At 46.6% G+C, this 12,271-nt stretch overlaps 1 protein-coding gene across 4 annotated transcripts in view; it reads left to right on the forward strand.

Moving 5' to 3' along the window:
* NRP2 (neuropilin 2) overlaps positions 1-12,271 on the forward strand; it is a 115,306-nt gene that overhangs the window by 41,584 nt on the left and 61,451 nt on the right. For all 4 annotated transcript variants that reach the window (XM_004033095.5, XM_055380392.2, XM_004033093.5 and 1 more), the window contains exons 6-7: positions 1,853-2,022; positions 3,828-3,983. In XM_004033095.5, the coding sequence (XP_004033143.2) occupies positions 1,853-2,022; positions 3,828-3,983 (326 nt within the window). The remainder of the gene's footprint in view (positions 1-1,852; positions 2,023-3,827; positions 3,984-12,271) is intronic.

Genomic DNA, 12,271 nt, shown 5'->3' on the forward strand with positions numbered 1-12,271 from the left:
TTAGAGGCGCCCACATCCTCTTGCCAGGAAGAGGTTGATGAGAAAAGAACACATTTCAATCTGGGTGCTTATTTCTTTAAAAAATATATATATGTGTGTAACAAGAATTAGTTATTTTCAGGGAAAGTCATGGTACCATCTCATACCTCAGTTTCCTCATCTATGAATGAAAGAGAGGCTAGTTAGGATGATCTATACAGGGGCCCTCCCGTGCTAACATTTTTTTAGTCTGTGGCCATTTTTTTCCCTCTCAAAATCTCAGGGGCCATTGTCACAAAACTGAACCATTTTAAACCTGTCTTTCTCTGGATTTTTTGACATTAACCATCTCTGGGCCTGGGTAATGTTTTCCTGACTAGATTGGTACAACTGCTTAGACTTGGACTTCACCCTTCCACCAAAGATAGTTTGTGGAGCTTCTAGTATGTGCCAGGCACCAAGCAAGGAATTAAAAACTATCACTCTGACCACAGCTGCTGTGGGACTTGCAGTCCCTCAGCACTGAGCAACATCTTCAAATCAACTGCTCTTGGACATGTGTTTCAAATATGCTGCCATTTCTACTTAAAAACCCAAACGATAACTTTTTTTTTTTTTTTTTTTTTTTTTTTTTTTTTTTGAGACAGAGTCTCTCTCTGTTGCCCAGGCTGGAGTGCAGTGGCTCAATCTCACTCCTCCCGGTGCAACCTCCACCTCCCGGGTTTAATCAATTCTCGTGTCTCAGCCTCCCGAGTAGCTGGAACTACAGGCATGCGCCACCATGCCCAGCTAATTTTTGTATTTTTAGCAGAGGTGGGGTTTCACCATGTTGGCTAGACTGGTCTCGAACTCCTGGCCTCAAGTGATCTGCCTGCCTTGGCCTCCCCAAATGCTGGGATTATAGGTGTGAGCCACCATGTCCAGCCCCAAATAACTTTAAAGACTAAAGAAGCACTTTTAAGAATGATTCAAGCTATGGAAATCCTACCCTGATTGCAGACAACTCACCATATATATAACTACAGACACAGCAGCCTGGCCTGCAGGAAGGTTGCTGGGTTTTGCATTTGTTTTTTCATCAAAGAGCTTCTGAAGATTGAGTGACAAAGAAACAGTATGGCAAATTGCACCAGGTCCTGTGAATGGCCAGTGCAGTCACAGAGTAAAGAATAGGTTGATACTGATAAGGATTGCTGGCCGATCTTAGACACATGCACACACACATATCGATCAGTGTTCATGGCATTCATAGAAGGACAGCAATGCAACTGACAGCACAGGGCCAGAGTAAGTGACTTCTGGGTCTATTTGTACAGACAGGTGGTGCGGGGGAATAGAGAGTGACATGCATGTGCTCATGGAGAGATTTCCCAAAGACAAGTATTTATGCTTTGTAATGTCTGTCTTCTGTGCCAGAACTCACAAGACAGTTGAGTGAAAAAAGAAAGAAGCAAAAGTGCCTCCTGGGTGTTTATTAATAAAGCAGGCTTCCCACGATGTATGAGCTCACCCAAATCGCCACGAGTCTATCTCACATTTACCTGTATTGCAGTAATGGTGCATCTGGCATCTGTAGCCTGCAGCAATAACAGTTCTTGTGCTTTAGATTGTATTTTTAATCTGTATGATGATTCTCTTATTTATCCATAGCCTGATTTCTTTTAGGTCCCATTTAGTTTCTCTCAGACCCAGAGGGGTTGTCAAGCTCCATGACTTGATGTAGTTGTTTTTAAAATGTGAGCATATAATTAGGGTCTTTTAAATGAGGAAGTGCCTGCAAGGACTTGTCCCTAGAAGGGAGGCAGCATTTGGGGGATCCCGAGGTATGAGGTTGGAAGGCCTAACTCTGCATTTGACCGTCTGCTTTCCCCAGACTTTCAGTGCAATGTTCCTCTGGGCATGGAGTCTGGCCGGATTGCTAATGAACAGATCAGTGCCTCATCTACCTACTCTGACGGGAGGTGGACCCCTCAACAAAGCCGGCTCCATGGTGATGACAATGGCTGGACCCCCAACTTGGATTCCAACAAGGAGTATCTCCAGGTACTTGTGCAGATACCAGAGGATGTGAGAGTGTGTATGTATTGCTGGGGTAGGAGGGTAGCTCCTCAAATACAGTAGGCAGAGGACACAAAGAAAATAAACACAGCATACCTGAGAACTCCATTCATTCATTCACCCAAACAGATGTGTATGCCAGGCACTGGGTTACATGCTGGCATACACTGATCAGAGGGAGCCTGCCCCTGCCCTTGTGGAGATTACTGGGCCTGGGGAGAAGTTGTTTGGCCAGGATGCTGTTTGCCCTATCACTATAGATATCCAAGGAACATTATATAAACTATTTGGATCTTCCTCATTCTTGGCACAGGGAGGCATCAGGGACATGGGGGGCATTCTCCTAAGGGGAGGTTTGTTGAGGTGCTAGCTGCACATGACAGCTTCTCATGATCTTTGCTATTTGGAGAGAGCCCTGCCAGGAAGGTTTTGCACAGAGCTATCAGAAGAACACATAGGAAAATGTCACTACCAGGAACAGAACTCAAGGTGCCCAGATGCTCGGCAGCATCTCTTCAGACCATTGTTTGCTTTATTCTGAATAAACCTTGCAGCTCATGTTGAGTAATCTTCCTGCACTGCACACTGCTCCAATTCTCATCCCTTGGGAAGAAGTAAACAGGGGAAAAGCAAGCTACTAGTTCCACACCAGAGCAGTGACTGCTTTTATGACACAGGTAAGACAGCCTTGTGACCCACTGACAAGCCTGTCCTAGCTCTGAGGCGACACGGTGACCTCTGCTCTAAGAAGGATATTGCAAAGCAGACAACAGGAAAGGGAGAAAGACCACTTAGAAACTCCAGGGAGTCCACAGAGGTTCTAACAGCAAGCCCTGGGGCCATTTGTCATTGTCTCTTCTCTCTGCCTCTCCAAAAATCCATCTCCTCTCAGCCTGCAAAACTTCCAGAAAGTTCTGTATAACTGGCATCCCCTATCTTTGACCTTAATCATATACTTTCTCCTATTGCTATCCACCTGTTTCTCACACGTGTAGACGGCACTATGTACTTATTCGAATGTTTAGTAATGCTGAGCACATTGTAGGTCACCAATAAGTGCTTACTGAATTGAATTTAGCCAGTGTGTGCTAGCTACATTTTGGTCATATGGAGACTGCCATTAAGAAACACCATGGCCAGCAAAGGAATGACATCCAGCAATTTCCAAATGGGTTTGGCATTGTGGGAGGGGAAGTACCTTAAAATGTTGGCCATCCTCCTCATAGAGCAAAAGGTCAGGACTCGGTGCATAAGCCTAATTGCTTGGGCAGACTCTACATGCCCTTTGACCCCTTAGTGACCTGAGCAACTAAATACACAATGGAGCGAGAGGGTGTGGGGAGGGGATGCCTCTATGAGTGTGACTTTTGGAACTAGGGCATTATAAGTGAGTTGGATTGAACTGGACAGGAGTAGAGTGGAGTAGATTCAACCTTGTTTCTTTAAAGCAGCATCTGCTTCCACAGTCCAAGGCAGGCCATCATTGACTAAGAAGGGATTATAGCTCTAGATGTTCAATGATTGAGAAAAATCGAGTATTGTCCCTTCATATTTGCAAAAGAGAGAAAAAAGAAAAATAACCTAACTTTTCAAGGTGTCTGATTTAGTGTAAGATAATGTGAGTTTAATCGTCCAATGGAATTGCAAACTGATACTAATTACAAGTACGTCTCAGTGAATCACAGATACAGGTTGGAAGCGAAGTCTAATGATTGCATCCTTTGGAAAAAAACAAGACACTGCCCTATGTTGGGAATGGTGGTCTCTTACTCCAGCCCTCTATTCCCCAGGTGGACCTGCGCTTTTTAACCATGCTCACGGCCATCGCAACACAGGGAGCGATTTCCAGGGAAACACAGAATGGCTACTATGTCAAATCCTACAAGCTGGAAGTCAGCACTAATGGAGAGGACTGGATGGTGTACCGGCATGGCAAAAACCACAAGGTAAATCCATGATCCTACCTTAAAGGCACACTGGACCAGGGCAGGAGGGATGGGATCAGAGGAGCTTTAAGCCGACCTCCTACAGGAGAGAGGGCCTTGTGTAGTCAGGCTCAGATAATTGATGGAGGCAAGGGTCATGCTGGCCTTGAAAATCTTCTCTCTTAGGCTAAAGCGATTGGAAAACACCGTTTCTCTGACAGCCAGTTGCTGTTGCATCTTGCGCAGCAGAGAGAGAGAGCTTGCAGAGTGTTCTCTGACTTCAAATGAAGGAGAAAATATGTCCCCAGTCCACTTCTCCCCACACAGGATTCACTGAACATTTATGGCCTGAGTCCATTCCACATGCTGGGTTAACAATCACAAAACCACATGATACTATAGTTCAGGAGTTACCGAGCTCTGGAAATGAAAGGGCACAAATCCTGAGAGGGAATCACAATGTCCTGGAGAAGAAAAAGGACAATAAATAATGAGGAGAAATTCAGTTTGTTGGGGATGGGCTCTGAACTGGCAATCATGCTTAGCGGCGACGCACTGAATTCTCTCTGCTGGTGCCTCCCGCATCTGCGGCTCCCGGAGGTGTGGTCTGTGTGGGTGATGTGGGGCTTTTGTTGTATACATATGGATGAATGTCTGGCACTCCACTTTCTTAAGACATGACATTCTGGGTCTGCAGCTGGCACAGGCGATGTGCTGGCTCTATGTGTATATACACAGCACACTCAGCCCATGGGGGCTTATTGCAAACAGCCAGGGGCTTGTGTGGGTGCGATTGGGGTATCTGTGATGGGAACACAGGGCACGGTGCCCCCTGCAGAGCAGGAGCTGGTGCAGAGGTCTGGAAGGAGAGTGTGATGTCCGGGGGATTCCTAGGGGCTGCCTGTCCTTCCCTAAAAAGGAGGTAGGGAGGGAGGAAGAGGGTCTCTCCTGTAGCATTACAGTTCCACCAAGCCCTGGTCTGTCAGGGTGTGAATTATCAAAATGAGGCACATGTGGCCAAGCCTAGGGAGGCCAAAGATCTTTTCCAAAGGGAATCTCCTCAGCCCCTGTCACTGCCCCGAGGCAGCTTGCTCTGGCTGGTGCAGCTGGAAACCTTAGACCCAGAAAATTCTGAACTGTGATGTTGGCAGTCTCACTTGGGAAACGGGAAAAGGAGTAGATTTTTAAAAAATCAAAATCACCATAGTAACGGGGTACCACTCATCTGAAAACCATGGCTTCTGGATATTACCAGGTATCTCACACACGTGCACACAATTGCCCGATTTCCACGATAAGGAAAGTGAGGTACTTAGCAATTGAAAGATGTGCCAGGCCAGGTCTGGTTTCCCACTGACTTGGTTTCAGAAAGACTTACCAAGCATCCGTTGGGAATGCCCAGCCGGAATTGGCACTGGGTGCCAGGAGCTTGGGGGCTGAGACCTGGTTCCACCCCACCCTTTTCAATTATAAACCGGTAGATCTCGGAAGCTCAGCTAGCAGACGAGGGCCAGAAGCCAGGCAGGGGTGGTCCCCGGGGAGAGGAGCGGGGCTCACCTGATTGTCTCCCTGTCCAGGCGCAATGACTAAGCAGCACAGGCCCAGAGGGATACTGTAGCATAAGCTGTTTTAAAAGCATGCAGATGGACCAGGATGCTATTTAAAACATCATTTGTAGGAAATCTGCTTTTGGAAATACCTTAGCACTGCACATTTTCATAGAATGCTGTCCTCCCTGGCTTTATCCCTGGTATTCATTCTTCAGGAAAGATATTCCTGAAATTGAATTTAGCTTTCTGGTTTTCAGAATTATTTTTCTCAACTTTTTCGTAGTGGATATATTCTCTCTCTTTTGCCTCCTCTTTCCCCACTTGGCTAGATTTAGTTCCCCAGGAGCCAAGGGGTAACTTGAGAGTTTTTTTGTTTTTGTTTTTGTTTTACTGAATTAGTCGTGCCCAAATAAATGGAGCTGGGGCAGAGGAAAAGCCCTTTCTCTTCCCCATTAGAAATTCATCCTTTGTGTACTTAGAAGGAGGCAGGAAAATGGAGAGCCTGCCAATTAGGCATCGCCCCACTCTCCAAGCTCCTTCACCCCACTGCGGGTGTGGTGGACGCCCAGGGGCTTTCCTTGTCTCCCCTGCAATGATGGTCTCAGCTGCCCCTTCATTAGCAGATCTTTCGTTCAGATATCTGTATTTAATGTGCAGATTCCCCCTCATTCACGGTGCGTCAGCGCAGCTCTCTGGGCTGTTGGGGTTGAAGTAGTTGAGTGAACCGTGCCAAATAGATTTGTCAAGTCTGCCGCAGTTTGATTTGATGCCATGGGGGGAGGTGGGGGTTGGGGAGGGACTTGGGGGCAGTGGAGGAAGAGGCTTCGTCCATGCCGAGTGCCACCACTGAGTTTCTCTTTGTAGCTGCTGGATCGTGGGCACTGTGCCAAGCTAACTGGTGCTAAGTGGTGGGCTTGAAAGTGAAATTCAGACAACAGGAGTTAGCAGAAAAGCAAAGCAGAGATGAAGGCAACCGCCTGCTCTGCTCTGCTCTGCTCAGAGCAGAGGGAAGGTTTGCAAATGCCTTCCCGGTGTGCAGGGAAGGAAGAGGGAATAGTGACATTTGGGACAGAAATGTGGGAACTCGATTTCAACTCCCTGGTCCCTGTCAACAGCAATGCAGCATACCAAAGACCAGGGAATTGGGGAAGTCAGAGAAAAACAAGATTAATGAGTGCTCAAGGTGGTGGGGGAGGGCTGTCCTCTGTCTTTGCAAAACAGTGTTTACAATGTGGACCCAGACTGGGCTGAGGCAAGGCCTAGGCCTCTGAAAGAATGCCTTCCTTTTTACTGCCAGTGGGTGAGGAAGACTAAGGAACTCTTTTCCAGCCTCCCCTAGCCAGGCAGCAGCCTGTTCTTGGTCTCTTCCCATCCAACAGGTCATCATGAGGTCGCCTATGAGAAAGTGGTCAGTCACACTGTTGCTGGGGCATTGCAAGCCTCCTCCTGGCAAACGCAGCCTGGTTACACAGGCCACATGCACAGCACATCCCAAATCTTTATCCAATTCCACATGCCATAAATATGGAACCTATGATTCTCATACAGGGTGGGCCCGCCTTATGTATATTTATGGCATAACCACAAGGCAGAGAGCTCATCTGCCTGATGGAATCCATATCCAACCCACGTGCTCCCTTAGATTATACAAATTGCTTTGCATACATTTCTTCAGAAACCACAAGCAGAAATTACTGCTTTTGGTTTCCCCAGCTATATTAATAACACCCTAGATGCAGACATGGCATTGTTAATACAACAGTAGAAGGTTCATGTATGTTTACATAATTATAGGCACAATTATGTACATACATACCAAGAGGGGTGCATGGAGAGCAACGGGAAGAGCTCAGAGGCACAAGGTCTTGGTCTAGTTCCTGCCCTCCTGAGATGCTGATTCCATGATTCTGCACTGGGGATAGGCTGTGCCTCGGGCATGGAACCACAGCTGGTGACAGGACATGGGGGAGAGAGACTATTGCCCTTATTTGTCTAGGCAAAAGCCCTTATCTTCAGTTCCCCCTCATTCGGTAAACGTGGGGATCTCCCTTGTTGACACAGCTCTGGTTAGTCACAGTGTTTCTGGGCTATTCTGATGCATTTGGAAGAAATTTGGGCTAAAAGAGAAAGTCTGTGGGGTGCCAAATGCATGCTATTGGCCAGATCCAGGATGGATGGGTGAAGATAGGGATGAGGTAAGACTTGGGTCCAAGAATTTTCAGAATTACCCCACAAGGAGTGGAAGGAATGCACTGAGTTCATCACATTAATGTAAGGATGACCTCCAAGGGACTCAGAAAATCCTCAGGCACCAGCTTATTCACTAGAGAATTTCACAGAGTTTCACAATTGTGGAATTGAAGCTCTTAGAGATTAAGTGCCTTGCTGCAGGGACTAGGAAACTGGAGCCTCCATGGACGGCGCCTGGTCACCAGACTTGGATGTCCAGACTGGCGCTCTCCACAATCCGGCCTAGGCCTTACTCTTCATCTTGAGGGAAATTGGCTTCCTACATGTTCAGTCCAAGGACTGAGAGGTACACATTTTCCTGGAAAGCCTCCTCTTCAGTGAAGTTCTGCATGCAGGATGAGCCTGTACGTGGCTTAACCCACTAGGCTCATTGTTGTGGAGCTGGGCTTCACCACAGAATCATGAGGATGGAGAGTTGAAAGGAGTTGCCATTTGTTTGATTTGGCCACATCCCTTCAGAACAAATAAACACTCCACTTCAAAAATCCTCTGTCCCATATTTATTTTCTAAATTAAAACAAATCATTTTTAAATCAGAGACTTGGGAGGAGAGAAAGAGTGGTGTCAGAAAACCAAACCCTCAAATCAGTTGGCTAAGAGCTAGAGGCATGTGATGTCTATTTTCAGATCTTCTTAAACAGGGCACCGTGTGATCTTGGAAACATCTCTTAGTGGCTCCACGCCTCAGTGTTTCCACCCAGTCCAAATGGAATGGCGCTGTGGCTGCTATCGGCAAAGCACCTTGAGATCTGTAGATGGAAGGCTCTCCGCGGATATAATTAATGGAGTAGACCCACAAAGCTCTTCTTGAGCAGAAGCAAGTTATCAATTTAAAAAGTAAGAAGGCCCCATGGGATATTTATGGGCCTCTTTTAAAATCATAGGCCTAGAATGGACCACGATAAGTCATCCAGATCTTTCCCTGCATCTGATGGGGCCTGCACTGAGCTGCCTCAGATAAATGTCATCCATCCCAGCCTCACTGTTCTCTTAGGGATGCAATTATGCCTCCACTTGATCATTTAAGTTTTCAGGAAAAACCTTTTTTTTAAAAAAAAAAAACCTCCTGGCAGATGATGGGCTTCCCCTTATTCCTTTTGTGGTAGTAATTTTGTTTGTTGAATATGAGATGAGGACAATGCCTCACACTGTAATGGGCACCAGCCTTCAGAAGTCGTGTTGTGTGTGCTCTGAAGGGGGCTGATACCCCTTCCAAGTTCAAGTCCCTCAGTTTATCTGACCCTCTCAATTATAATGGAGAAGGATCCAGTGCCCTAGGTAATTAAGTTTGTCCCTTATCCATTTGCCATGGGATGAGCTCAGACCTTTAGCCTCTCCACTTAGGAAGCTCAGGGGAAAATTTCATTATACAGAAGCTTGAACCTTTTCTCTATCAGGCTCCCGCGGCCAGCGTCACCCAGCTCCCGTGGGTGCTGAACTGTCTCCAGTAGCTGAGGCGCGCCTCCCTGGCGCTGATAGCCTTGATGTTAAACTCCAAGGCCCCAGCTGTGCACAGAGGCCAGTGACAAGGAGCACACAGAGGGGATGTGGAAGGGCGCTGTGATTTTGCTTGGGCTGTGGAATCACGTTCCTTGCCCCAACCCCAACTAATGTAGATGAGCACTGGAGTGAAGGCCTCACCTGGTAGATTGTCCCGCTCTCTGATGTCACCTTGTCCCTGCTCCGGTTTGCAGAGCCTCCACCGGAAGAGGCAGGCAGGTGGCAGAGGTCTCCGAAACCTCACTCCCTGTTCCCTCAATCTCTCCCCACCTGGGAGTTAAAGGCGCCTCCTTAAGAAAACCCAAACTTCTGTGTTAGGAGGTTTCCAGCGGTGGAGGGCCCACCCCACCCAGCTAGAATGTCCTAGAATGTCCGAGTTTCTCCTTCCCTCTTCCTAGGAGGACATTGGCTGTTCCCCCCAAGCCCGCTCATTGCTCTGATCCTGTGCTCCTCCCCCGCCTGCTCTTCTCCAGCCCCACCCCTGAGCTGCCCTCCTTCCCGCTCCTCCCTGATGCGTTCCTGTCTCAAATCCTGAAACCCTAATCCTGTTAGTATGCTGTGTTCCAGGCCTCAGCGTCTCGATGGGAGTAACATAATCCCGCAGTAAATCTAGCGGGCCCCGCAGGCCCACACAGATGGGGATGCGCACATCCCCGCCCCCCAGAACGCAGCCGCCTCTGTGCCTCTGTCTCCTCCTTCATGTAGGAAAGCTGCCTGATGACAAAAACAGCCCGAAAGTGAAGGAGGATGAGAGCAGAGGTCATCAGAGTCCTAAATGTGCATTTGGTTGTTAGACAGCTTCTTTGCCTACCGGCATCCCTACCTTCTCTTAATCTCTCTCTCTTTTTATATATATATATACATATATCTATGTAATGTATACACGTGCACACACACACACACACACGCCTCTGACTCTATATCTGGCTAAGTTCCCACATCCACTAGAATGAAACAAGCTTTAAAACAAGTTTTTAAATTGTCTTTAAAGGGGAGTTTTAAAGGAGAAAGATCTGGACCATGATTCACAAACAACAAAAAAAGCCCATTGCCTTCATATCATTTCCCCCCCATCGCAACAGTTCCCTCCCCCTACTTGACTGTTTTGTGCAACAAATTAATTAAACAGGATGGCATTCATTGATTAGCAATTTATTTTTACGTGTAGACCCAATGGCTGGTTTCAGAGCAGATGCAAGGGAAGGGGGTGGGAGAGGGAGGACACACAGATCTGCAGTCAGGGTGAGTGGATGAGTCAGCACATTTGTTCCTGACACTAGTTTTAAAAACATGCTTCTGGTTTCCCCCAGCCTCTGCCCTGCATTCCTGCCACTTTTCTCTTCTGCCTGCTTTGTTTTCCTCCTTCTTGAGTGTCTGTGCCAAGTACATTGAAAGGGAGAACTTTGGAGGCAATGAAACATTTATTAGTGGAGAGAAATATTTATTTTAAAAAAGAAGAGGAACATCTCGTGCACAATGTCTACCCCAGGGCTCCAGCACTGCGCCGTCTTGGAAATATTTCCCTGCTTTCTTTGCAGTCCCTGGAGCTGGCTGATTTCAGATATTTACAGCAAAATAGAAGTAAACAGTAGTTCACACCATAGATAATGAGGAGATGGGAGTGTGCAAGCTGAGTGCTGAAGCGCTACTCACATGAGAGGTGGTGCACGTGAAGAGACTGTTTTTGTACGCCAAAGGGCCCGCCTCATTTGGGAAGGGTGAAACAGCCAGCCGTGTCTCTCCTCCAGGGAGCTCAAAGACTTGGACAGAATCTTCATCTTAGGCCCCAGAGGCAGGCATGATGACAGGTAGCATCTACACTGTCCTGGGCATATGGGTATTGATAGCAAAGATGAATGGTATATAAGAAAAGGCTTTAGGCTGGGCAGAAAATTCCTCTGCCTAGAGGCCTAGAAGGTAGGAAGGCTGCAAAGCTCACTGTCCTCAGCTATGTCAGTCGCTGCATATTCTTCAAAGACAACTTAAGGAGGGGTCAGCAAAGAAGAGGTGACTGTGACTAGAAATGGGGTGGGAAGCAGAGAAAATGTTCTGAGATGGCCTCAGAAACCATCAGAGATGCGTTCTGGCTGGATGCTTCTTATTAGATTTTATATATATATATAATTATATATATAATATATATTATAGATATATTCTATAATATATATTACATTGAATTATATTGTCCATGCCTTGCGGACTCACAGGAATGGTCAAAATGCACTGATTTTCTTTGCCTGGGAGTGTAGATAACAACCAAACTGGGATGCTGGATAGCAGCTGATTTAATTGGCAGGTCCCCCCCCCCTTCCCCTAGAGGTGCAAATCAGAAAATCCAGAAAATGCTGATGGTTTTCAGGTTCTGTGCTACTGAAAACAAATCAGAGGTCTCAAGAATCAATTGAAAAATGCTGGATTATATTCAGAATTCAGAGAGGCACCAAATGGATTATCCAGACCACTTTGTGCCCTGAATTGCTTTTTAAACTTGGTTTGCAGAGATGCACTTGAAGAAATCTTTATGTTCAACTTAGCTCTTTTTAAACACGCACACACATATATTTTTAATAATTACAACATAATCAACACTAGCATCAGAAAGCTAGGGTCACCTTGAACATACTTGTGATTTTCCTTTGGGTAGTAAACAACCATACTAAGATCTTTCTTTTAAAACAAATAAAAAGTGGGCCAGGCATGGTGGCTCACACCTGTAATCCCAGCACTTTGAGAGGCCAAAACAGGTGTATCACTTGAGGTCAGGAGTTCAAGAGCAGCCTGGCCAACATGGTGAAACCCTGTCTCTACTAAAAATATAAAAATTAGCCAGGCGTGGTGGTGCATACCTGTAATCCCAGCTACTAGGGAGGCTGAGGCAGGAGAATTGCTTGAAACCGGGAGGCAGAGGTTGCAGTGAGCCAAGATTGTGCCACTGCACTCCAGCCTGGGTAACAGAGCAAAACCCCATCTCAAAAATAAATAAATTAAATAAAATAAATAAAAAATATA

This window comes from Gorilla gorilla, chromosome 11 (assembly GCF_029281585.2).
Source record: "Gorilla gorilla gorilla isolate KB3781 chromosome 11, NHGRI_mGorGor1-v2.1_pri, whole genome shotgun sequence".
NCBI lineage: Eukaryota > Metazoa > Chordata > Mammalia > Primates > Hominidae > Gorilla > Gorilla gorilla.